At 51.7% G+C, this 26,011-nt stretch overlaps 1 protein-coding gene across 1 annotated transcript in view; it reads right to left on the bottom strand.

The window, feature by feature from the left end:
• Nucleotides 1–26,011, bottom strand: part of RIMBP2 (RIMS binding protein 2) — a 231,209-nt gene that overhangs the window by 68,428 nt on the left and 136,770 nt on the right. The window contains exon 4 of the mRNA XM_011961210.1: nucleotides 11,747–11,851. Coding sequence (XP_011816600.1) covers nucleotides 11,747–11,848 — 102 coding nt within the window. The 5' untranslated portion in view covers nucleotides 11,849–11,851. The remainder of the gene's footprint in view (nucleotides 1–11,746; nucleotides 11,852–26,011) is intronic.

The raw sequence follows: 26,011 nt of genomic DNA, 5'->3' as shown, positions 1-26,011 counted from the left end.
ACACAAGAACTCAGCTCCTAACCCTCTGCTCACCCGAGACAAATGTGTATCTGACTGTTTCTTCTGCCCTATTCTTTATGCAAAAATGCAGACTCACTGAGCCAGACTAAGGCATAAATGATTATTCCTCTGCCTCCTTCTCACATGGAAATTGTGTGTATTCAGTGAAAGGCTCATCAGAGACTCAAAAGAATGCAACCCTTTGTCTCTTCTCTACCATTGAAACCACCATTGCAAAATTATAACTGAGACAGTGAAAGAGATCTGACCTAACTCCCTCCTGCTTCTAACCTCCAAGCTGTCCTTGTTCATTCCTGGGTGTAGGCTGAACGAACTCTGTGAGAAGCTTAGTGTATAGTTTAGCTTTGAAACAAAGAAGATAACAGCCCTTTCCCAAAACAAGCCTCCTTCCCTGCCTGGAAATAAGATTGCCTTTGCAGGACTAACAAATTGGCCACAAGACTATAAGCTATTGTTTAAGAGTCATGCAGCTAGAGGCCACAAGATTCTGACCCTCCCCAGATTGCTCCTGGAGATAACGTCACTATTGTAAAACCTAAGATCAGGTCTTGAGATATTTTGCAGCCCTGCCCTCTATGGATCTGGTCTTGCGGCCCCTACCCAGGAAATGAGTCAGTGCAAGAGGACAGCTTCGACTCCCTGTGATTTCACCTCCAACCCAACCAATCAGCACGCCCAACTCCCTGGGCCCCTCGCCACCAAATTATCCTTAAAACCTCCAGTCTCCAGATTTTCAGGAAGACTGATCGAGTAGTCATAAAACTCTGGTTTCCCGCACAGCCAGCTCTGTATGAATTACTGTTTCTCTATTGCAATACCTATGTTGATAAATTGGCTGCATCTAGGCAACAGGCAAGGTGAACTCACTAGGCAGTTACACTATGACCCAGAAGCCTCCGCTTCAAATGGTCTCACCTTTGCAGACCGAACCAATGGACATCTGACACATACTGATGACTCATGTCTCTCTAAAATGTATAAAAGCAAAGCTGCGCCCAGACCACCTTGGCCACATGTCATCGACACCTCCTGAGGCTGGGTCACAGGTGCATCCTGAACAGATTGAGACTCATCTCAGACACCTTTGGGTGACCGTGTGCTCAGGGGTTTTATGTAACGTGTTCTGGAGTGTATCTTATCTAGGCGCTCTCTATTGTATCTGGCTGAGCATGGAAGCAGGTTGCTCTGCCCAGTGGAATGTTCTGTCTACAGAAAGTCACCAACATGCCCCATTCTCCAAGGACACAAACACCTAGACAGGAAACCCCCACTGCACACCACAGGTGCTTCTTTGATGGGTGAGTGGGTGGGACTTGACAGCCATGGTTTCTCGGTCAACAGCTGCAGTGTTGGGATCAGGTTCCCAAGGTGGACCCTGCAAAGGCCAAGGCTTCTCAGGGAACGCACTGCTGAAATTACTCTCTGCTTCCCAGTAGCCGGCCTCACAGACTCCCTAAACAATGCTTCTCAGACCTCAGCAGCATGAGAAACATCTGGAAGGGTGATTACAGTCAACCTTGGGGCCCCTCCCTGAGGGGTTCAGATTCAGCAGGTCCGAGGCCGGGCCTGAGAAGCTGCTTTGCTCACGAGCTCCTGGGTGCTGCTGCTGCCCCAGGGAACCCACTTAGAGAACCACTTGTCCAGAAGTGGGAAAGGCCATTCCTTCCACGAACTCACCATCCAGCTCAGAGGCATGGAAAACTTTCAAAGGCCTGTCCGGGGCGGGGGGCAACCCAGCCTCTCCTCCACCCCAAGGGGAATAGCAAGGGGGTGGCCTGTGACAGAAAGGAGCGCAGGCAGCCTCCCTGGCCCGTGGGAAGGAGCTTGCTGGCCGCACAACGCAGAGGCAGAACAGAAGGCTGTGACGCTCAGGTGTGCAGCGTGAATTCTGATGACCAGTAACTGAATTAACAGAATTCAGGGTTAGCCGCTAGGATCTCTCAACAACTCTGGCCCCAGGGTAGAATCAACCCACAATTTCTCTCCCCTGTGGTCATCTGAACCCCAGGACCGCTGTGCCAGCCTGAGAGTCACAGCCTTGGCGGGACGGGAAGAGCCATGTGTCTGGGCCTGCGCGGCACCTCAGCGAGCAACGCGTTGCATTTGACGCCCGGATGAGGGGGAGGCCCTGCTCGTGGAGCTCCTCGAAGCAGCTCCTCGGCTCCCCCAGGCTGAGGAACCCCGACCACCCCCAACCTGCGTCAGAAGCTGCAGTTCAGGAAGCAGAGGCAGGTCAGAGCAGGCCCAGGACTCATGGCCGCGTCCACTCACGGGAAAAGCATCGCCAAGCACGCCGGGCGGGGAAGATGCTATTCTCTAGAATACCTGCATGCTGTCCAAGGTGTTCTGCGCGAAGAGCAAAGCAAGACAGTTACAGAAAGACGCCGTAAATAAAAGACGACACAATTCCCAGCACATCCGAATTGCCTTCTCTGTTTTTCGAACCAAAGCACGCTGCGTTGCGACCGTCACCATGTTTGAAAGCATGCACCGCCAGCAGCACGGGGTGACAGGTGACGGCGGGATCGTGGAGGACCAGTCCCTCAGAGGCAGATTGAAGCCACACAGGGTCATGTCAATGGGCTCCGGGGCAACTGGGGAGAGGGAACTACCTTTTCTGCCAGGAGATGATGCGGATTAAAGTGCAGTGGATAACTCAGGCCAGGGAAAGTGAATTATTTTCCGGGGAGATAAATGGCCATGTGGAGGTCTGTTTCTATTCTCCCAGGTTATATATTTTCCTATTTGCTATTCATCTCACTCCTCCCTCCAGATAGTTATTAACTAATGGAGGCTTTCAGAAAATCCTTTTTAATATATAGGATGATAAATGATGGAACCTTTTCCCGTGGGAGGAATAGACTTTAAAAGGCAATGTCAGAGATGCACATAGCCTGTTTCCAGTGGCTGCTGCTCCCCCGGGGACAAGGGACAAGGTTCCGAAGAGGGCAGCCTCATCCAATATTGGGAAACCGTGGCCTCTCTTCAGGGAACATTACCGGGAGGAGGCCACCCCAGGGCAGATCCACTCCTACGTAAATCTCTCCTTGTGGGGTGGTGAATTACACCATCCTTGACTTTGGCAGGTGGGGGCCCCAGCTCACCATAGCCCATCCACTGTACGTGACGGATGCAGACAGCAGAGGCCTCAGGCGGACCCCATAGCCCTCCCCGTCTGCCTGGCTACTCACTCCCAAGGAGGCTGGCACTGGACCAGGAGCCAGGGACAGGGGTGGTCACTCCCAAACACGCCACTCATGCAGGTGGGACATAGCGGTTCCTTCCTTCCCAAGGCCAGTGGGAAACATCTCTGGAGGCAGGAGAAGGTCACTCGCGCAGCGTTTGCGAGGACCACACCCGGGGAAGTGCCTCGGATGGCGCTGAGGACTCTGATTCCCCAGGCCCTTCTTACTCTGATCCTACAAATGCCTCCCCAGCATGAGTGGCATACCTTAAAAAGGTACCCCAAGGCAGTTCATCAGGGGCCAGGGCAGCCTCCGGAGGGTCCACCCGCCTTTCCCCCCCGGGGAAATCAATTCGCAAGCAAGTGAGTGAGCCATGCCCCCTTGCTTTCCACCCAAGGGGAGCCAGCGGAGGACAGCAGACCACGTCTGAGACACACAATTCTGGGTCTGCATGTGTGGTCAAGGGAAAGCTGCTTAACCGCTCTGTGCCTCAGTTTCCCTGTAAGAACGGACATGGACCTGGCACCTGTCGTGCTGGTTGCTTGTGAGGCCGACATGAGAAGACGCATGAACAGCATCTAGTAACTGGTGCACCAGGTTCACTTCATAAACATCATCTATTGTTTCTAGAAGGCATCAACTAGATGCAACTCTCCCCAGTGTCCCCCACCCCCGGGCAGAAAGCAGGGGCACGCTCCTTACCTCTAGCAGCCGCACTGCGCCTTCATGCTCCTTCTTAGCCTCAACCTGAGCCTTTTTTGAGGAAAAGAGAGAAAAGAGTAAATGTCCAAACGAGAAAGAAGATAATCAGATCAATGTCTGAATCACTGCAGGTGCGGGGTCATTTATTTTTATTCCTCCAATAGAGGAATTAAAGTTATTCCTATTCGTTAGTTATTTTAACTTTTATTTGAGTTTCAGAAATACATGTGCAGGTTTGCTATACAGATGAATTGCACGTCCGGGGGGTCTGGTGCACAGATTATTTCTTCCCCCAGGTGACAAACTTGGTAGCAGAAGTATCCCGCCAGTGCCTCTGACAGCACCTTCATCTGCCCAGACGTCCGATGAGCTGCTTTGGAAACAAAACCTAATCCTGCAGACTTGACCCCCAATCAGCTCTAGGTTCCCTGAAACCCTACCAGGCCCTGGAGGAGGGGCTGGGGCAGGGTCCTGAGCACGCAACAGGTCTTGGCACCGGCAGCCTGCGGCAAGGCCACCCTCTTCAAAGCACTTGTGGCAAAGCCATCCGGACCCCACAGAATACGTAACTTCACACATTTCACTACAGAAATGTCTTGGGATGGCTGCTCCCCGGGCAAAGGGCAGGTTCATACACAGCTGAAATGGAACACTGTTATTTCTTGTCCTCACAGGCCTGGAAGTCCCAGCATCATCATGATGGTAAGATCTGTCATGTTTGCCTGCCTGGCTTCGATGCCCTCCTCTCCTGGGAAGAGCCTTTGGACTGGCTGGGGTCTGGCCCTCCCCTGTGCTAAGCACAGTTCTGGACCCTCAGCGACTGGTGACCCGGGTGGCATGGGGCCTATGGAGGGCAATGGGCCTCTGCCTGAGAATACTGCAGGAGAGGGAGGCTCCTTTCTACTGGACTTTGGCTTGGGAGGAGGTGAGGCTGGAGCTGCTGTAGCCACTTTGCCACCAGGAGGGTCAGAGCTGGACTGGCCGGGGAGCCTCCATAGGGAAACCAAGGCTGAAGCTGATCCAGAGGGGGGCAGAGAGCAGCCCAGTCCTGGTGATATCAGGGAGGCCTTGGATTCTGCTGAGTCTGAGGCCAGTAGATTTGAGCCCTGGATCCAGCCATATCCGAAGTCAAATTTTCAGGGATGGGTACAAACACAATTTCCTGTTTGGATTTTCTGTCACTGGAAACCAAGAGTGCTAATGAACATCATCCCCAACTGTGAAAGCAAGGGACACTTCCTAAAGTGTGGGACGCTGGAGGTCGGATTCCTGAGGCTGTGACGAGACCAAGGAGAAAAGACAAACCAGGCTCCCGCCTGCAGCACAGTCCACGCTGTGCACCTCACACTGGCGTCGGCGTCTCCCAAACGTTCCCCATGGAGCAGGAAAACAGGGATTTTTAAGAAGCATGATTTTCTGACACCAGAGTGCACCTACCTCTTAAAACATGGAGCACGAATGAAGAATCCATGTGCTACTCTGCAACTTACTTTGGAATTATCGGTTTCTAGAGAAATATTTCCTCTAGCTGCCTGGAGAATAATTAGTGATGGACGATTCAACATCATAAATAAGCAAGTGAACATTATCTTCACAGCTTCTACTTCTCACCCACAAAATCCCGTGGGCTGAAAAGAGGGAAGAGCTGGCTTCCCCAGCCAAGGGGAAATCTGCCATTCCCCAGGCTAAAAATGAAAAGTCGTCTGAGGTTTCCATAGAGTTCATTCATGTGCGTTCCATTCTCACATCTTTCCAACGAGAGTTTCAAGAGCTAGGCAAGGGACTGGAACGCAGCACGTTAATTACACCATTCTCGAATTCAGCTCAACCGCTGAAGGCCGAAAACTGTTCCTTTCAAAGCAAAAACCAGCAAGAGCAACAATAAATAACAAAATAGAAAAAGAGACAAACAAGCAGGGAACATACAGGGATTATATAAATGATGCCACCGCTGACTCAGTTGAATCAAAGATAGTTTTAAACTGGCAGGATTAAAAAAAAAAAAAAAATTCCAGCAGGCTGTTAAAACTCAGCCAAGCTGGCAGTACCACTTCGTTTCCAGCTTCAGATGAAAACCAGTGCATTTTTGCAGGCTACTTGCAAGCTGGGACATTTGGGCAATCAGAATAGACTGTTAAAATTGGCAGCACTGAGTTCGTACAAAATCCAAGCGACAGCTTAAGCTAGGCTCATTTAGGAGCCAACACAGGGAAAATGCGACCTTTACGGAGAGTGGTTCCTGCAGAGCAGGGAGACTGGAGCTCCTGACGCTGGAGGAAGAGGGCTGAGGACCAGGCCTGTTACCCAGAGGATCTGCTATCCGGGAGGGTGGGCAGGCTCTGCAGCAGCAGCAGCAGCAGCGTCCAGGGAGACGGCACTCACATAAGGGAGGGCAGATTCCCCGTGGCTGAAGTGCTGGGCATCTAGCTGGGTTGGATGCGGCACAGAGCAATAAGCCATCTAGGCCCCTGGCGACTGTGGCAGGACAACGGGCGTTGGCTTATATGGAGCAGAGTGAGGGGCCTCCGTGGATGCTATGAAATATTAGCTCTGCAGAAAAGTCAGTGAAACTCACGGAACTATGCCAAGGGCTACAAGGACCCTCAAATCAGGAGTTCTGCAGAGCTGAGGGCTGATGGACATTTTCTAATACTCCAGGAGCACACAGGATTTGGGCAGATGCCACCTGAAATTAACACAGAGGGTCAGCTATGACCCACCCCAGCCATCCACACACAACTGAGGCCAGCACAGCAAATTCAGTCAAAGCATTAACTATGCATCAGGTGGCAAGCTCAGCTTCTCTCAGTATCACACGTTTCAGTAATGGCCTTAAGACTGAAAGCGATCATCCTACCGGTAAGAGGAATTGTAGACCGAAGTAAAATCGGTCAAGTCTGCAGATGAATTATAAATATGGAAAAGCTCTTTAGCTCACACCACTGGATCATCATAATTGCCACTTGTCACAAGACAAGACGTTCTTGTGCAGGACGTAACCTACATAAGAAACTGAAAGTCTGAAGCAACGGAACACAGCCGGACTCCAGGCTGACCGTTCACCTGGAGAGGAAGCTTCAGGGTTTCGGGATCGGATCTCAAGTGGACCACGGGCATGTTAGCCTCAGCCTCCATATCTGTAACATGGAGAAAAAAATGGTGCCTTCATCCCGCAGGTTACATGAGGGTTGACTGTTCATTGATTCACTCCGCAGGCTAAAACTGAGTGTTGATGCCAATTTATTGTCGGTCATCTCATCCATGGGATTTTGACCCTACTGCCCCGACTGATGGAACCTCGCCACATCTCCAATTCCTTCTGTGCCCTTGAGCACCTCCGTCCATCCAGGATTTGCTGGGAGCTCCTAGGTGTCAGGCGATAACCTATGCGTCTGATGCACCTTTCACAGAGCTGAAGTGCCAGCAGGTGGAGGTGGGCAGTCGGCAAACCACCACATGAGCAAGCAGGCAAGTTTTGGCATCAGTAAATGGGGCGACGTGCCCTCTGTCTGGGCATGGAGTGGCGTCTGGTCTGAGGGAGACTCAGAGAGAGAAATGAACCAGTTTTGCAACAACCCGGGGACCAGGCATTGTCGATGAGGGTCCCTGAGAGGGAACTGGCTTTGGCACGGTCCAGGGAGAGGAGGGAGCAGCTGCAGTGTGGGGAGCAGCTGCAGTGTGGGGAGCAGCAGAGGTGGTTCGGCTCAAAGGAGGCCACGCCTGCACTCTGGGTCCCAGTCCGGAGATGCTGCACCAGCGGATTTGTGCCCAGAGTCATTTCTACCATCGTCGTGGCCATTCACAGCCTGTTCTCACACCGCCCCACTCCTTGCTGTGTTGCTGGGACTTTGCTGACACGAGACGCTCCGTAAGCGTTTGCTGAGTGAATGGAGTGAATGGACGCAGGGATTTGTGAATGAGCTCTTGCTCCCAGTCTTCAGGAAGCACACGTCTCCCGGGAGAGCCTGTGGTTGCCAGCAGACAGCATGGGTCCTGGCTTGGCTGTCTTTTGCCTTTTTAAACTGTGTCTCTGCTCAGCTCCCAGAGATGAGGGCTGCAGCATGAGCTCAGGATCCCTGACTTCTGGGAGGAGAGCCCTGGGCAGTTTCATCACTCATTCGTCATTCACCCATGTGTTTATTTCTCCGATTTAACAAATGCTTTCCCTTTCACATGACCTCACGTGCTTCTCCCGACCTCCATGCAGGGCAGGAGGACAGGTGGAGCTGCCTGGGAGAAAGGTGCCCCTGGACAAGGTGCTGGGATGTGGGCCCAATATCAGACGCCTGAATATCCAGCACCTTCTCAGGGGTGGTCAGGTCTGGAGGTAAGGCTGATCCCACAAAGCAGTCTCCAAGTACTGCAAAATATGGCAAAATCCACCAGTATTTCAGGAAAAATAAACTCCTGCCTCACATTGCACACCGAGAAAAACAACATTATAGGATCGAGGAAGCTGAGGCTGAAAGCACAAAGAGGCAGGGAGGAGACCCCCAGATGGTGGGGAGGGGCATTTCCAGGACCCGGACTGAAGGAAGAGGCTCCAGGCAGGGTCTCCATGGGGAAAATGGAATCAGAAGTTCCCCGGAGGACTGAGACTTTCCTGAGAGGAATTTTACAGCTCCAGCAGGGAACTGGGGAGCCAAGGAATGATGGGTACACAGATAAGGAAGACAACAAGCAAACAAAAAAAGCAATTAGCTCCAGGGAAAGGAAGAGCTGTACAGAAACGGGAAATGCTGCGGTTACAGAGCTCAAGGAGTTCAGCAGAAGTGTAGGTGCTGGTGAGGACAGAGGGGAGTTCCACGTGGGACGTGGCGTCCGAGGCCACCCAAGCAGTGGTGTCAAGCAGAGAGTGAGTAAGGGAATTGGGGTGCAGTGGCATCTAGGTGTAAATCCGGGAGTTACCACGCAGAGGTGGTGCTGAAACCCACGCATCTACTCGAGGGCACGAGACAGTGAGTGTAGACTGAAAGGGATGTGGCTTGAGGACTGTCTTGGGGTCACCTGTGATGTGTAGGGGGGTTGGTGTGGAGAAGGAAACCAGGAGGGGTGGTGTCCTTGGAGGCCATAAGCTCAAACTGGGCCCCCGGGTCAAAGAAAGTAAGGACAGAGGACTACCCACTGGACTGTAAGCCCACACATGGGTGACATTCACAAAAGCCACTTGCTGAGGGTGGGGTCCCGTGACGGCAGGTTCAAGAAAGAGCTGGGGTTGCAGAAAGACAGAAGAGGTTGCTTCTTCGAGACGCCTCCACAGCACCCTCATCAGAATCATCTTTGGGCCTTGGATAGTCCGAAGATGACTGGTGACTTTTATCCTGGTAGGGGGATGAGGGCCAGTCTTCAGCTGATGCATGCCTCATGGTGGAGGCACCACTGCCTGGTGGGGCAAGCGCTCCAGCTCTGTGCCTCAGGCCCAAATTCAACCCCTGTCCCCTCCCTGGCTGCACCCCAGCCACCCGGCCTTCCTCCTCTTCCCTGGATACGCTGGGCTGGTTCCCAAGGGGACCCGTGTGTGCACTGCTCCCTAACCATCGCACACTCCCGCCCCAGCTCTCGGCGTGGTGGGCATCATCTGCTCCTTGAACTGTCACCTGTATCTAAAGTCACCGCCCCGTCAATCTGCCACTCCATCCTCTCAACTCCCTTCACTCCTCGCCATCATCTGGGCTTACTCGCTTTTTCATTGACTTGTTCACCTTTCTTTTTTAGCCTGGGAGGGCAGAGCTGTGTCCCACTCACAGCTGTGTTCCTGCTTCTGGAACAGCAGCTGAGTGGCTGCTTGGAGGGGCAGACGGCCGACACTTGGTGAACAACAGCACGAGGGAGCCGGTCACAAGTGCAGCGCAATGACCACCCACGGCAGAAACTGAACGCGAAGATGCGCTCTGGAAAGAAGTCCCGGATCTCATTCCACTCAAGAGTCGGCCTTTCTCTTCTCACGCTAAAAACTACATCAAAGCCTCTAGAAATTACAAAATTGGCCCATTTATATTTCATGCAGTTTGTGTCCCTCTGCCCCCCGCCCCACTGATGGAACATCAAGGTGTCCAAAATAGAGACAACGGTGAGTCCCGAGGATAAAGAGTTCCAAGAGAATGGGACAATACACAAAAGAGATCACGGACGCAGAATAACGGAGTCGGTTCCAGGTCATTCTCCTTGGCATCAAATGCTTAGTAAATATAACTCCAGCCTCCTAGAGAATGTTCTGTTGAAAGGAGACATCCTGTCCCTTCCTGGACAGTCTCTGAGTTTCTACAGACTGGTTATCTGTCTCAGACTGTCCCCGCCTGGGGACGTGGCTTCTGGAGTGGCGATGAATGAATGCAGCTACCATCAGGCGTCGCCCAGCCACGGGAAAGGTCCTTGAGACATGGCAGGAGAAGATAAGAGTAATATTCCTGCCTGTGTCCCAGCAATATCCCTTGCGGATAACATCTGATGAAATATTGCTGCTCCTGGTACCTGCCATCTTATTATGACAGGTAATAAGGGCTGTGAAGGTCCCATCAGCGCTGGCTTAATGAAATCTATCCTTAATACGATCTCGTGCTAAATGATTAGAGAAATGGCATCAGAACTTATCTACCTGTTCCAAAAAGCTCTGCTAATAAACTCTGGAGGAGAAACACTGCTCTGACAGATTCCTATCGCCACCCCGGCCGGGTGAATGGCTGTGAGTCCTTTATTTTGAGATCCAAGGCCTGGAGAAGCTGTCAGATGGGTGGAGGGGCCACAGAGGGCAGAGGACTGGCCCATCCCAGCCGGCGCCGGGCGGGAGGCTGCAGACCAGACAGCTGCACTCTGGCCATAGGGGTGGCTGCCCTGCCAGGAGGAGAGGGCAGGACTGGGTGGGGACACTGGGCTCCGGGAGGAAATGAGATGAGAACTGTTCACAAGTCCTCACCTTCTGATTTCCTCCTGGGGACACCCCAAGCCCATAGGCTCCAGGAGTACCACCCTCCTAGCTCTTTGGCTAGAGACAGCAGGACCGTGGCTGAGGACTGGAGTGGGGATGAGGTTACCTGTCTCAGCCCCCAGACCCATCACAGGTGCCCAGGAGGTAAAAATCCCAAATCACTCAGTCCTTCCTTCCGTCCTTCCCTGGTGCCTCTCTCCTTTCTCTCCTGATTTCTTTTCCTTTCTGTCTTATCTTTCCTTTTTCCTTTCTTACTAGGATCATGCTATAAATACTGCTCTGCAACTCAGTTTTCTCACTTGATAACATGTCATGCAAACAGCCTCAAGACAGCAGAATCACACCACCATGATCCTTTTCACTGACATCACATGGCGCCTGGTGTGGCTGGACCACGGTGCACACGCCATCACCCTTAGGTGGGCATCAGTTGGGTCCAGTCCCCATCCCCACTGCCACACAGCAGCACTGCAAGAAAACAAAACTCCTTTTGAACTGGTTCCTGTATTCCTTGCAGGGCATCATCCAGGATGGAGGTCCAGGATGGAGGTGGCAGGGTCACCCTCTGTGTGCACTTTTGGTTTAAACAGATGCAGCACATTGCTTTTTCCAGAAGTGGAAGCAATTCATACCCTGCCAGCCATCTCTACGCATGTGCATTTCCCTACAACCTCACCAGCATCAGAGGTTAGAGCTTTGGATCCGCTTTTGCTTTGTAAAACACAAACACAGGTCTACTTAAGAAACACCAGAGCAGGAAAGCAGAAATGACTCTGAATCCTTCAGTGCAAGGAGAGAGAGGAAGAGGCCTGGGAGCCGAGGCTGTAGGTCGACCGTTCCACCACCCCAGGGATCCCCGGCCCACCCGCGGACTCCTTGCCTCACACGCCGCACCCGGCTGCCTGCCGCTTACCTTCTGCAGAAGGTCAATTTCCTGCTGCTTGGCGCTGAGAACAGCCAGGGCCTGCTCATGCTCCAACTCCAGCTGCTGCCGCCGTTCAGCCGCCTCTCGCATATGCTGTGGGGACAGAGAGAGGCCTGGCTGAGCAGGGCAGCCTGTGCCCACAGGCGTGCATCCTATACCCTGCACCAAGTGGGCTCTGACTCAGCCCAGTCACTCCAGAGCAGCCCTTCACCACCCCGCAGGGCACCCACCTCCATGCTTCCAGAGGCGGCAGCCCCAATGGGGGAGCCGTGACATGAACAAGCCCTCCACCTGCCACTTCTCCTCCTCAGGTTCCAAATGCAGCGAGCGTTTGAGCATAACCCTGTTCTCATGCAAAGGTGACTTTCCTCTTTTTGCTTGTTTTGAAAAACTTAATCTCCCTCCTCTGCCTTTTTTGCCCAGGTCCTTTGTATGTAACAGCAAAGGCTTACTGATGTTGTCCTATGTGCCCAGCACTGGTTCAAGGTTTTATCTGCATTTAAGTCATATATCCCCATCATCAGCCTACGAGGTAGGTTCTATAAGTAGCCTCATTCGACAGAGAGGGAAACTGAGGCACAGGAAGTCATCGCTGCCCATCACACAGCTGGGAAGTGGACACCTGTTCAGAATGCAAACTCAGAGTCCTCACCCTCCCGGGAGCTTCCAAACCTCAGGCTCTGGTCCTGACTGCCGACTCCAGTGAACCAGAGCACTCAGACCCAGGAGTCCAAATTCCTCCACCTACCCCCTCTGGAAAGGTTGCAAGGTGGCCCCCATCGGCCAGGCCCATTTTCTGGAGCACAGAGGAGGAGCCATATTTCTGACTCTGTCCCCTCCTCCTGACAATCTGTCTGTCCTGCTTGGAGGGACAGCGCTAAATCCCCAGTGCCAGGGTTTGACACTCACCTACTCGCCCTCGGTGTGCCCTTCCCTCCCCTCTGACGGGTCTCACGGGCCCAGAGTCACCATCACATGGGAAATGGCATGGGGTAGAAAAGGCCACAGCGGGCAAGCAGTCATACAGTCATACTGGGAACAGTCACAGAAAACATTTCTGGGGCCCCCAAGCCACTCCTGGGGGCTTGGACATCCAGCTGCAAAATGCTACAATTTCACTGTCATTTCCTTTCATTCATGTGTGTGTGTATGTGTGTGTGTGTGTGTGGGTGTGTGTGTGTGTGTGTGTATGTGGTGACTTCGTGGTCAACATTTTAAAATCTGGGTCTTTTATATAAAAGTCCAGATTCCTTCAAAAATGGGAAGAGTTGGCCACGCATGCCTCCAGAAAAGGACTGAGAAGGGAGTGGGGGCTGCCCCTTCTGAGGGCGCACACCCCCGATGGCCACTGCCTCACGGACTTGCCCCCTGCATACCCTGACATCCGAGGGCCACACAGATGACCCAGGTCCTAAAGCAAGCGGGTGCCTTGGCCCAGCGGGGCACAGGGAACTTTCCTCCTGGGCTGGAACTGGTTGGTCATTTATTCATTATTTTAATGTATTTATTATTTTACAATTCTATTGATTTTTAGTGTTTTACTCATTTTTATTTATTTTTTATTTTTATTTTTTTGAGACGGAGTCTCGCTCTGTCACCCAGGCTGGAGTGCAGTGGCAGGATCTTGGCACACTGTAGCCTCTGCCTCCTGGATTCAAGTTATTCTCGTGCCTCAGCCTCCCTACTAGCTGGGATTACAGGTGCCCACCACCATGCCTGGCTAATTTTTGTATTTTTAGTAGCGATGGGGTTTCACCCATGTTGGTCAGGCTGGTCTCAAACTCCTGACCTCAGGGCATCCGCCTGTCTAGGCCTCCCAAAGTGCTGAGATTACAGGCATGAGCCACCTTGCCCTACCACCTTTTACTCATTTTTATTTAGTTTTGGAGTCCTAAAGGCCTGTAGTCTTTGCGAGTCATGAGGTCAGACACACGCGTCCAAGAGAAGGTTAGCGTGGTTTCCTGAGGCCGCTGCCGCCTCAGCCTGAGCTGGAAAGATGAGCCTGGCAATGGGGAGGTGAGGGAGTCCCTGCTGAGACTAGCAGGTGGCGAGGGCAGGGGGCACCCAGGCTCTGGGGGAGGGGTGTGGGGCCCCGTGGGAAGAGGCAGACAGGCCGATTACATTCTTCTTGCCAGTTTCCCAAAGGTAGCCCTACCTGCTGCCACCGAAAGCTCCTTTCTTCTGGGAAATACCTTGAAACAGAACCACTTTAACTGAGGATGGGGAAGGCCTCCGCTTTTCATTCTGCAAACCGCTGTGGTTGGTGGGATATTTTGTTTGTGTTTAAAAAGTGAAGTCTTCCTCCCGGCCTGTGTTTCAGGCACGGAGGCCTCACGTACCGGTTCATCCACCTTTTTAAGCTGAATAACCTCGGTATCCTTTCTGCTGTCTCCAGAAGAGGCTTCCAGTGAACTCGGAAGCTGTAATTACCCTGCACCCCCACAGACATCTGGGGGTTTCACTGTTGCTATGGGAACTCTCACAAGAACCCAGGATCCTGAGAAAATGGAATTCCCCAGAACATGAACAAACCCCACGAAACACGGGCGCCGTGGTCAGTGGCCATCGCCGGTTCACGCTGGGGCCTGATGGGTCCCAGGGAAACACCGCGCTTGTATCTTCCCACGTTCACTCCAGTTCTGAGCCTGGGCAGGCCGGGTCCTCCCAGGAAGGAGCCCTGGGTATTTGCTGCTCAGTCCTCCCGAGATCCACCTTGGCACAAGGCTCTCCCCACCCCGCCGGGCTGTCAGCCCATTTGGGCCTCGCCATTTCTAACAGTCTCTTTCCAAGAGCCTCAGCCTCCCCCTCTCCGCCCGCCACCAGCTCACTGTGAGTGCAAACCAGCTGCACATGTTGCAGGGTGTTTTTAGGAGGACGGGGACAAGCCACCGAGACGGACAAACCGACAAAGCCCTGAGAGATGCCAGGAATTCTCCGAGCTCCTGAGAAGCGTTGGGAACTCTTCCCCAAACCCCGGCTGCCACGTCGGTGCGGTGGGCTGTCCTCTGGGGTCGGGTTTCCCCATGAGGGTCCCAGAGGTCCTCAGGATGGCCAGTCTCTGCAGACCCTCATGAGGCCCTCCGTGTGGGGCTTCCAGCTCCAGAGAGGACTGTTTCTACTCCATTTATTCATTCATTGCTTCTCCTGGATATTCATTCATCGGACTGACATTTATTGAGCACCTACTAGATGCCAAGAAGCTGGGGACACAGAACAGGACAACGATGTCTTCATGAGAGAACACCCCAAGGGTGGGGGCAGAGCATGAAGGCAGATGGATGAAATGAGAAGGGTCCGAGTGTGGCATGGAGGGGGACGGAAGCACCCAAATGACATCCGAGGTCCTGGACTTCCAGGAGTGGCCATTTCCTACATCCCAACACCTGCCTCAATCTGATAAGAGGAGGAGATTTCAGCCACATTCCACCAGGAGAACTCGCTCACTCACTCACTCAACAAATATTTCACAAGCACTATTTTTTGTCAGGCACCCTGCTGGATTCTGAAGGCTACAGCAACGCAAAACAAAAGCAAAACAAAACCAGCACTCTTGGAGCTCACATTCTGCAGGGGAGGGGACAGACCTCATCCAAATACACCAATTGTGCGTGTGGACACGGGTCAGTAGTCCTAAGCGTGGTGACCGCGGGGTCAGGTGGTCCTAAGGGTTACGAACAAATAAAGCCCAGCTCACAAATGCGTGCACCTACTATGCAGCCACAAAAATTGTAAAAAATTAAATAAAAGGGGAAAAATAGAAAAAATAAACTGTTAAAAAATATACTTTTGGCCGGGCACTCAAGCCTGTAATCCCAGCACTTTGGGAGGCCGAGACGGGTGGATCACGAGGTCAGGAGATCGAGACCATCCTGGCTAACACGGTGAAACCCCGTCTCTACTAAAAAATACAAAAAACTAGCCGGGCGAGGTGGCGGGCACCTGTAGTCCCAGCTACTTGGGAGGCTGAGGCAGGAGAATGGTGTGAACCCGGGAGGCGGAGCTTGCAGTGAGCTGAGATCCGGCCACTGCACTCCAGCCTGAGTGACAGAGCAAGACTCTGTCTCAAAAAAAAAAAAAAAATATATATATATATATATACCTTTATTTTTTATAATAAAAGGGGATGGGAGCTGCTGTCCAGCTGGGGTCTGGCCCATCAGCTGAGAGGGCCAGGGAAGCCCCCCACCAAGATGGTGCTAAACAATGGCCCAAACCAGAGAGAGAGCCCCACGCAGCTGTGGGTGGAAGGCAGGACAGCACAGTGCCCGGAGCCCCCACCCTCACCTAGACACAGTGCCCGGAGCCCCCGTCCCCACCTAGATGTACCCCTGAGCCATGCCACTAACAGGGACTGCGAGGGCCTCTGCGGCTCCTGGAAAGCCCCCAAAAGCTCCCCCAGACACTGGCTCGCTGGCATGGACAATGTCCCACGGGAAGGACAGACTGGGGAAGAAACGTCTCTGCAGAGTCTGCCGGCGACCGTCATTTAGTGTCCTCGGCCGGAAGGAGCCCGACGCCCCCCGAGGTGGACCCCTGACCCCACGTCACATCCCAGCTCAGAGCCCCTCGGTGGGGAGTAAAGCGACATGCTGTCACAGGGCCACCTGCCTGCCTCTCATGCCCCACTGTGACACCCTGGCTTTCTCACTGTTTCCAAAGAGCAGACCGGTGCCCACCTCTGGACCTTCGCACGCGTTGCTCTGCCTGCCAGCCCGACTCTTGCCTTCCAGCCTTCACCCAAATGCCACTTCACAGTGAAACCTGGTGGCTGCCCAGCCCCTCCTGGACATGCCACGTTCTCCACCCGCCGTATTTTCCTCCAGAGGACCCCCACCCCCAACACACTAGATGGCTCTTGCCTGCTGTGTGTTCCTCCCCCCAGAACATCAGCAGGCTCCTTGCCCCGCTGTGTCCCTGTCCCCACAACAGGTCACTCGGCACAGATGCCAAATCCTCAAACTGCCACACTCGTGGCCTTCAGAGCTCAGTCCCACTGCTGTCCCCGCCACCCCCATCTCCAGCTGCATGGGCCTCCTCCCAGCCCCTGCAGCTGTCCACACTCCCCACATCAGGGGCTGGCAGGGAAGGTTGGGGGGAAGGTGCTTCCAGCTTTTCACGTCAGCAAAAGCCATTAAAGAGCCTGAACACCTGGGCTCAAATACCAGCTGTGATACTGGCCCGCTGTGTGGCCTTAGAGTAGTTACTTAACTTCTCTGGTCTCCATGTTCTTCTTTTGGATTAATTTTTCAACACTATTCTTTTACAATTAGTAATTAATGAAATAACTAATGTTAATTATTAATTAACACCTACTTCATAGAGGTGTTTTGAATTTTACCTGAGCTAGAATAGTACCTGGCATCTATTAAGTTCTCTGTGTTATGTTTTAGTCCCAAGAGGAGAAACCCTTTCCCACTGGACGTGTATAGCCCTGTTGACACCACTTAAACACCAGGGTGGGAGGGAGGGACTCACGAGGCAACCACGGCTGCACCAACAGGATGACGGACAGCTACAGCCACATTGGTAAAACGACGGTGAGAAATCGGAATGTGGCCGCTGCCATTTATTAAGCACCTACTATATGCAGGGCGTGATGCCTGCCCAGGCACTGTGTCATTTAAGGCTGAGGGTTGGGTGCTGTGGTCACTGCTTCCCAGCAGAGCAATGGACTCAGAGAAGCTGAGCAAGGGCTGAAAGCCACAGCTGGAACATGGCCCATGAGAAGGTCGGAACTCATGGCCGGTCTGCTCCCAGCCACTGCCCCACTTCTGGGTTGAGATGACTTACACCAGCCACTGTCATCTTGGAGCACTACGGGGGCCAGGGCAGAGAAGCAGCTTTTGACTCCCTCGTGGCCCACCTGGCCTGGGTGGCCGATTGTGCAGCTGCTTAATTCTGCCATTTTGGCTTAATTCTGGCTAATTTTGTGCTTCTCTTTATTTTGGAAGGGGGCACTGCCAAAGGCAGCCTGTATTATCTTTATTTAGCTCTGGGCAGGAAGTTGTTAGCGAGAGGGCACCACCTTTCCCATCAGGATTCGCTAGGTAGATTCACCAGACACCAAAACAGCTCAGGGCGTGGTCCTGCAGCCTCAGAGTCACCGAGGAGAAAGGGGTGGCAGATGGTATGCTGGGCTCTTGCTTCGGGGTGCCAGTGAGACGAGGGTTTATAGATCAGATGGATGGAAACAAGTGCAGTGAAGAAGGCTTTGTATTTCTACGGTGAATGAACCAAGTCCGTACGAAGCAGCTGTCAGAAAGGTGTGAGTGGGAGAAGCACTCAGCCCTTGAGGACAGCCTCAGTTTCATCACAGATGCCATGGCTGGGAGGACAAGGTTTGCTGGGACTTGTTTTGGCTTCAGCATCCATCTCTCCAAATCTTACCTGTTTCTGCAAAGCCCTCATCCCCCTCCAGCCACTGCCCACGTATCTGCTTCCTGTCTCAACAAAACTTCTTACAGGATCGGTGCTGCTCACTCCCCTACGGCCTCCCCTCCCATGTGCTCTTCCAGCCCTTCCAGTCAGCCTCCTTCATGTCACTTGGCTGAGATTCTCCCAGTAAGGCAGCCGAGGAGTCCCTGCGGCCCGAGCCCATGGCCACTTTCCTGCCCTGACTGGACCAAATCCCTCAGCAGCACCTGACGCCAGGGCTGCTCCTCCTGGACATGCCCTGGACTCTGGCCCCCATGGCCGCACTGACCTGGTCTCCCTCCCTGACCTCTGCAATGACCTCCCGCTGATCTCTAAATCCTGGAGGGGCCACGGCTCTATTTATACCGTTCCTTAGGTGATCTTAGCCAGCTTTGAGGTTATAATTGCCACATAATTCCAAATGAACTCTTCATCCCCCCGCCCTTCCAACTCATACCCAACTGCCTACTCATTATCCCCACATGGATGTACGGGAGGAAGCTCAAATTTAGCCTGTCCAAAATAGAATTCTTGATTTTCTTCCTCAAACAAGTTCCCTCCCCACGCTGTGCCATCTCGGCCAAGGACACCATCATCCCCTCAGCTCCTCCAGATGCAAAGCTGAGAGTCATCCTTGATTTCCTGCTTCTCCAGAGCCACTGGCTGCACCAGAGATTGCCCCACAGCCTTCAATAGCACAAAGGCTGCCAACTGCACCGGGTACAAAATCCAGACTTCTGGCTGCAGCCAACAGGCTCTCCTGTGATCCAGCCTCTTCTCTGCCTTCACCTCTCACCTCTGCCCCTTCCTCGCTGTGCCTTTGCCACAATGGCTTCTGCTCAGTTCCATGACCACGTCAAGGTCATCCCGAACTCCAGGTCTTAGCAAGTGCCACTCCTGCTGCCCGACATGCTTGTCCCTGCATCACCACATGGCCAGCCCCTCACGGCATGATGGGGTTTAGGATGTGTTCCCTCCAAACCTCATGTTGAAATGTGATCCCTGTGTTGGAGGTGGAGCCTGGTGGGAGGGGTCTGGGTCACGGGGGCGTAGCCCTCATGAATGGCTTGGTGCCCTCCACATAGTAATAAGTGAGTTCTTACTCTGAGTTCACTGGAGAGCTGGTTGTTTAAGGGAGACGCTCTGCCTCCCTGTCTCTTGCTATCTCGCTCACCATGTGGTACACCTGCTCCCACTTTGCCTTCTGCCATGTCTGGAAGCTTCCTGAGGCCTCACCAAAAGCTGAGCAGATGCTGGTGCCATGCTTGTACAGCCTGCAGAACTGTGAGACAAATATGCTTCTTTTCTTTACAAATTACCCAGTCTCAGGTATTTCTTTATAGCAACACAAAATGGACAAAGACATGGCAAGTGTCCTGACCAGTGATCAGAGATTATTTTATTTACATGTTGATTTTATGTCATCCTTTCCATCCCACTCCCTACCCTTGTCCATGAGAACCACAGGATTACAGGACTGACTTCCCTGTCTGCTGGTGCACCCCCAGCCCAGAACAGCCTCTGACATGTGGTGAGGCAGAATCAATGATAGCAAAGGTAAGGCCTCTCACCTAGAACATCTTTCCCATGCCCCCAGCCCACACTCCCCGCTCTCCATCCCTCACAGCCTCCAACCTGACTCTGCAGCAATGCTGTAACCTGCTTTGTACTATTCTGATTAATGTCATGTAATTCTCACTTTCTCAACTGGACTAGAAATGGTTCCACTTCCGTATGCACACTCCACAGGCAGCAGGAGTCTAATTCACATTTTCTAAGTGGAATTAAAGCAATGATTATGAGTGGAGGATCCATCCCATGGCTGTCGGGAAACCAGACTTTAACACTTGAGGAGCCTAGAGAAGGTTGGATCCTCACTACCAAAGATTCCACATTTCACCAAACCCACAGTCAAAACTGTGAACCAGAGACATAAGCTGGTTCTCCTGGAGGCCATCACACTGGCAGAGTTAGTCACACAGCTATAATAAAACCTCTCTTGGAGATGGGCTTTGAGACTGAGGAGGGGAGAGTGAAGTGGATGGCGAAAAAAAATGTAAGCCAAAACTAGGAGAGATACTGGCTGCAAAGGCTGAAATTCGTGGTGTTAGGTGGATGGTGGGAGAAAAGATAGCTCGGTCAGGGGGTGGTGGGGGCCGTGAGTTTAATATTAGTGAGGTCTACAAAGTAGCCAAAAACAGAGAAATAGACAAGGCTCACAAACACACGGACATGCTAAATATATCCATCCATCCTGGCATGAGGACATACTGATTCATTCTGCACAGCGTTACTTTTCTAAATGTAGCCAGTGTGCATGTCTCTGTTGAAACATCTATGGAAAAATCAGTGTTGCAAGGCTGAGATATTAATCAATGTTTCTTTCTATCACTGACCCTCTATTTCTCCTCCATTCCCCTCCCGCTTCCCATCCGAAGGGCTCCTTTCTGTGCTCACTGCCTCGGGGAGGATGAGAGATGGATCAGGGAAGAGCAGAAACTGGGGACTCCCCTGGGCTTTGGTCTGCAGAGATACAGGGAATCAAGAAGACAGCATACAGAGGGGTTACTGTGAGAAACTGAGACCAGACTTCCCTTCTAATCTGCAGAAACACAATGCTTCACCAGAGGCAGACAGATTAGCTGAGAAGAACCGATGCATGTATAGACACTGGTGGATTCTGCAGAGATAGGCTCTTGGCTCTGCTTTCTGGAAAGGTCCAGAGAGGTGACTCCTAGAGAACTTACGGCTAGCATGGGGAGTTGAGCTTAAACATCCCTGGCAGGGATTTCTGAATGACATTGGGATAGCTAAGAGCCCACATGAATGCACACAACTAAACAATTAAATTCCTTCATGTCCTATATTTTACTATGTTGTCATGTAACTTTTATCTTTGTCTCTGAAATAATGGAAACAACTGGTAGACTGTGCCTTGCCTACTTTTACAGCCTACATAAAAGCAACACACATAGGATAGAATGGTGGGAATCTCGGCATGTGTACACTTGGATGAGGGCAGGATGGAATCCCATGGCAACTTGGCTTTGGGTAACCCTGCACCCCAGCCTAGATCTCACCTTGGTATGCCAATCAACTGCCTCACGGCTCTCAGATCTACTCTGTCTCCTTCTCTTGTTTTGCTCAATATCAGAAAGAGCTAAACTTCCCAGACGCCCTCGCCCTTTGTTTCTGGGTGATCAGTCAACAGGCAGCATTGGCCGGAGGGAAGCCAGGGATTTCTCCCTCTTTTTCTGCCTCCTGAGTTGTCTCTGGTAGTGGCTCCATTTCCTGTCCGTCTCTAATCCATGGTCACTGCTCCTGACTGAGATTGTCATCACCCCCATTGTCCCTTCAGCCTTAGAGGTGATGCCAGCTTCACGATGCAGCCATTTGACTTCTTAGCTCTTCTATCCCGTGTGTCACCAATCCCCTGTATTAATGTCCCTCCATTTGAAATACCTTGGCTGGCTCCTGCTTTTTGACTGAAGTCTGACTGGTAGACTGAAGGAAAAGGATAAAACGAACTCCAAATCGATGACACCTTTCTATCCCTCTTTCAAAATGAGCGCCTTAAAAGTGACTTAAGCACTTTGGGAGCCCGAGGCGGGCAGATCACGAGGTCAGGAGATCAAGACCATCCTGGCTAACACGGTGAAACCCCGTCTCTACTAAAAATACAAAAAATTAGCCAGGCAAGGTGGCAGACACCTGTAGTTCCAGCTACTCCGGAGGGTGAGGCAGGGGAACTGCTTGAACTTGGGAAGCGGAGGTTACAGTGAGCTGAGATCCAGCCACTGCACCTGGCGACAGAGCAAGATTCCATCTCAAAAAAAAAAAAAGAAAAGAAAAGAAAAGAAAAAAAAAGAAAAGTGAATTAAGTAATTTTGAGGGGGGTTGTTCTGTTTCAACTGTTCCTGTGTTGTCCCTTTCACTTGAGTTGTTATAACTAAATTCAAACCTGCTTCATAGACTTACTGTAACAATTTTAAGTTAAAAAAAAAAAAAAAACTCACTGAAATGTTGATTTTGCTACCTACCTACAAAGCAGAAAATAAATCTGTCCAGGAAAATGTACAATCTGATAATGTTTTTGTTTACTTATCTAAAATTTAGCTTGGATTTTTTTACTATCCCTTAGTTTGCTTGAAACTTTCCTATAAAAAAGTAAACGGTTTTGATGCTTCTTCCCAAGTAGGGAAGCTTGTTCTGGTCCCAGCTGTCAGACAATCCTGGGCTGATAGCTACTTTAATGAATTGGCAGCAGAAGTATAAATTAGGGTACAGGGAGATGGGGGTGGGGATAGACGTGCTTGGTTTACCTCAAGAGTTATAATATCACAGGGGCAAAGGCAGGTTTGGTAAGTTCCAGCTGCCATTTCTCTCCAAGGGCCAGGAAACAAGGTCCTAAGATAAAAGTCACTGGCCATAAACAACCTTATTCAAGGAAAATAACCTCGTCTGCAGGACACCTGCGGTGCAAAGGCGGAGACCTGTGGTGCGAAGGCTGAGACCTGTGGTGCGAAGGCAGAGACCTGTGGTGCGAAGGCTGAGACCTGTGGTGCGAAGGCTGAGACCTGTGGTGCGAAGGCTGAAAACTGTGGTGTGAAGGCTGAGACCTGTGCATTCAGCAACAGAACCAGCCATGGTGGGGCTGCAGTAAACCTCTTGGCTTACCAGCCAGTCCACAGGACCAAAACAGAGGCCAAATGCCAACTCACCCTGGAACTCAGCCACACCATAAAAGAGGGAGATGTGCTCAGAGTTCAGTGGGAGGGTGGGGAGCAAAGTAGGAAACGGGCTGCACAGCAGCTCCCGAGCCCTGTGTGTGGCAACAATCCAAACCCACGTTAGTGTTTATCATAGGTCACCACCTACAACTGGTGGGAAAATGGTGTTCTTATCCTGTAGGCACACTGCTGGCACAGTTTTCCCAGAGAACCTGCCTGAGACCCAGCCCGGCTCCAGACGTCAGCCTCCACATGCTTACCTAAACACATCTGAACATTACTAAGTTCTAGAAGTACTGTTATGCTAAGTACTGAACACATAGCACCCATTTAATCTGCACAACAACCCTTGAAGCAGGTGATATTTTCATTCCCATTTACAGAGAAGGAAACCAAGGCGCAGAGAGGTTGAGTAACGTGTTCAAGTTTGCCCAGCTAGTAAAGGCTCAAGCCAGGATTTGCACCTAGCGAGCCCAGCTCACACTCTCTCCACTGTCTCCGCTCTCTGCTGTCTAAGAGGCCTCCTCCAGGACCTCTCTCATGTTTGTGGGATGTGCTGATATTTGCTGGGACTCTCTGCAAGGCAGTACACATGAGAACCTTTTCTGCAGTGCCCCGAAGTCACTCCGCCTCCTTCCTTCCAGAGTTGTCAGGCCACCATGCACACCGTGCCTATGTCACACGGCTGGGGCAGAGCCATCTGCACTTCTCCTGGGGGGCAACTGTACTTTCATTCGCACGACTTCCACAAGCAATTAGGATTCTCTCTGTTCCTGCGAGCACAAAGGGCTCAGGGACTCCCAAAGGGAGTCTGAAAACCCCACGTTTCGCCCAAAGACAGAATCCCACCACACCCTGGCACCAGCCTTCCGCTTCCCCGCGCAGAGACCTTCCCAGGGCACACGCTGTCATTCATGGGGAGGCTTCCCATCTGAAAAGGACTCAGGATTATGCACCACGGCCAAAAATGCCTGTCTGAAACACTCTGCCTATGGCAGGATTTATTTTTAAAGCAGCGATATTTATAGCCGGCTGTCGACATTCACGCCAGCGCTTAAGCTGCCTACAAATGTCAGGGTGCCGCTTTCCCAGGGAAAATCTCGGATGTGACACAGAACGAACAAACCTGGAGCAAACTGAATTATCTCCTCAACGTCAGATCAAAGGTGGGCTTGTCCTCTGCTTTGGATGCCGCCTTGCCTGAGTGAAGAAATTAAGGAAAAAGCAATTTCCCCTAACAGGAGTTAACGGCGACACTTTGAATGTCACATTAGTGGGATCTGCTATGCATGGTAGAAATAATGAAGCATGTATGTACACATGATTTCCTTTCACCCAGCACCTGGCAGAAAGAATGCAAGCACTCACAGAACGCACGTCTGCAAAAGCGAGAAAGACAAGGTCTTTAAAGCTGTTTGTTTTCATGGCATCATGACTCTCTGCCCCAGCCACAGAAGTCACACTCATTCAGAATGAGAATGAATGTGGAAAACAGTCATGTGAACTCAGTGAAGTCTATTTCAGCCAAAGTATGTTAGTTTCTCAAACGGGGAAAAAATGGATCGTTAGGAGTTCCTTTGGGAAAAAAAGAAAAAAAAGAGAGAGAGAGATTTTCCTGAGTCTTAATTAGTCTTTGATCCTAAAGCCTCCCTCCTTCTCCTCTGGCCCGGATGAATCCCGGAGACGCAGGGGCGGCAGCACTCATCCCATGCTGCTTTGGGAGGGTTATTTTTCTCACACACGGGTTCTGTCATGCCCCAGTGGTTCCGGCTGTAAGCCCGCGATTTTGGCCAGCCAGGTGGAGGGGATCCTATCAGCTGGACCTGTGTTCAATGCCATTTCCAACGTGTACAGGCTTTGTGCCCTGGGGCGAGTTAGGTACCTCTCTGAACCTCAGGTTTCACGTTTATTGAATTGCAGCAAAAAGCACCATCCTTCCTAGGTTGTTGCAAGAATGAGATTAAATGTTAGATTCAAAGGGATCGGTACAGAGGCCAGGTGTGGCGGCTCACGCCTGTAATCTCAGCACTATTGGGAGGCCGAGGTGGGTGGATTGCTTGAGTCTGGAAGTTTGAGACTAGCCTAGCAATATGGCAAAACCCCATATCTACTAAAAATACAAAAAATTTGCCAAGTGTGGTGGCAAACACCTGTAGTCCCAGCTTCTCAGGGGACTGGGGCTCAGGCAGGAGGATGGCTTGAGCCCAGGAGGTCAAGGCTGCAGTGAGCCTAGGAATGCACTGCACTCCAGCCTGGGTGAGAGAGTGAGATCCTATCTCAAAACAAAACAAAACAAAAAAACAAAGTGATCTGCACAGGAATTATGTTTCATGTAAATATCACTAAGTTTTATTTAGGTCTGCCACTTTATGATTTGGCTTCTATTAGTTCCCTCCCATTTTCATTATTTGATCTCCCCTTTTCTGCCTTCTTCTTGTTTTTTGTTGTTTCTTTTTGTTCATTTTGTTTTGTTTTGTTTTGAGATGGAGTCTCGCTCTGTCGCCCAGGCTGGAGTGCAATGGCGCGATCTCAGCTCACTGCAACCTCCACCTCCTGGGTTCAAGCAATTCTCACACTTCAGCCTCCCGAGTAGCTAGGATTACAGGCGTGTATCACCACGTCTGGTTAATTTTTGTATTTTTAGTAGAGATGGGATTTCACCATGTTGACCAGGCAGGTCTCAAACTCCTGACCTCAGGTGATCTGCACACCTCAGCCTCCCAAAGTGCTGGGATTACAGGCGGGAGCCACCATGCCCAGCCTGGTTTTCAATTTTAATGTCTCCACAGAGTGCTGCTCTATATTCTGCAGAGTGCCATTCTATACTCCGCGGAGTGCTGTTCTATGTTCCAGTGGAGTGTTGTTCTATGTTCCGCGGAGTGCCGTTCTGTGTTCCCGCGGAGGGCCATTCTATGTTCCGTGGACGGCCATTCTATGTCCCCGCGGAGGGCCATTCTATGTTCCGCGGAGGGCCGTTCTATGTTCCGCGGACGGCCGTTCTATGTCCCCACGGAGGGCCATTCTATGTTTCGCGGATGGTCGTTCTATGTCCCCGCGGACGGCCGTTCTATGTCCCCGCAGAGTGCCATTTGATGTTCCGTGGATGGCC

The sequence above is a fragment of the Colobus angolensis genome, unplaced genomic scaffold (genome assembly GCF_000951035.1).
Source record: "Colobus angolensis palliatus isolate OR3802 unplaced genomic scaffold, Cang.pa_1.0 Scaffold115, whole genome shotgun sequence".
NCBI lineage: Eukaryota > Metazoa > Chordata > Mammalia > Primates > Cercopithecidae > Colobus > Colobus angolensis.
Note: the sequence above shows the minus strand (reverse complement) of the source record. Positions and strands in the feature narration are given on the sequence as shown.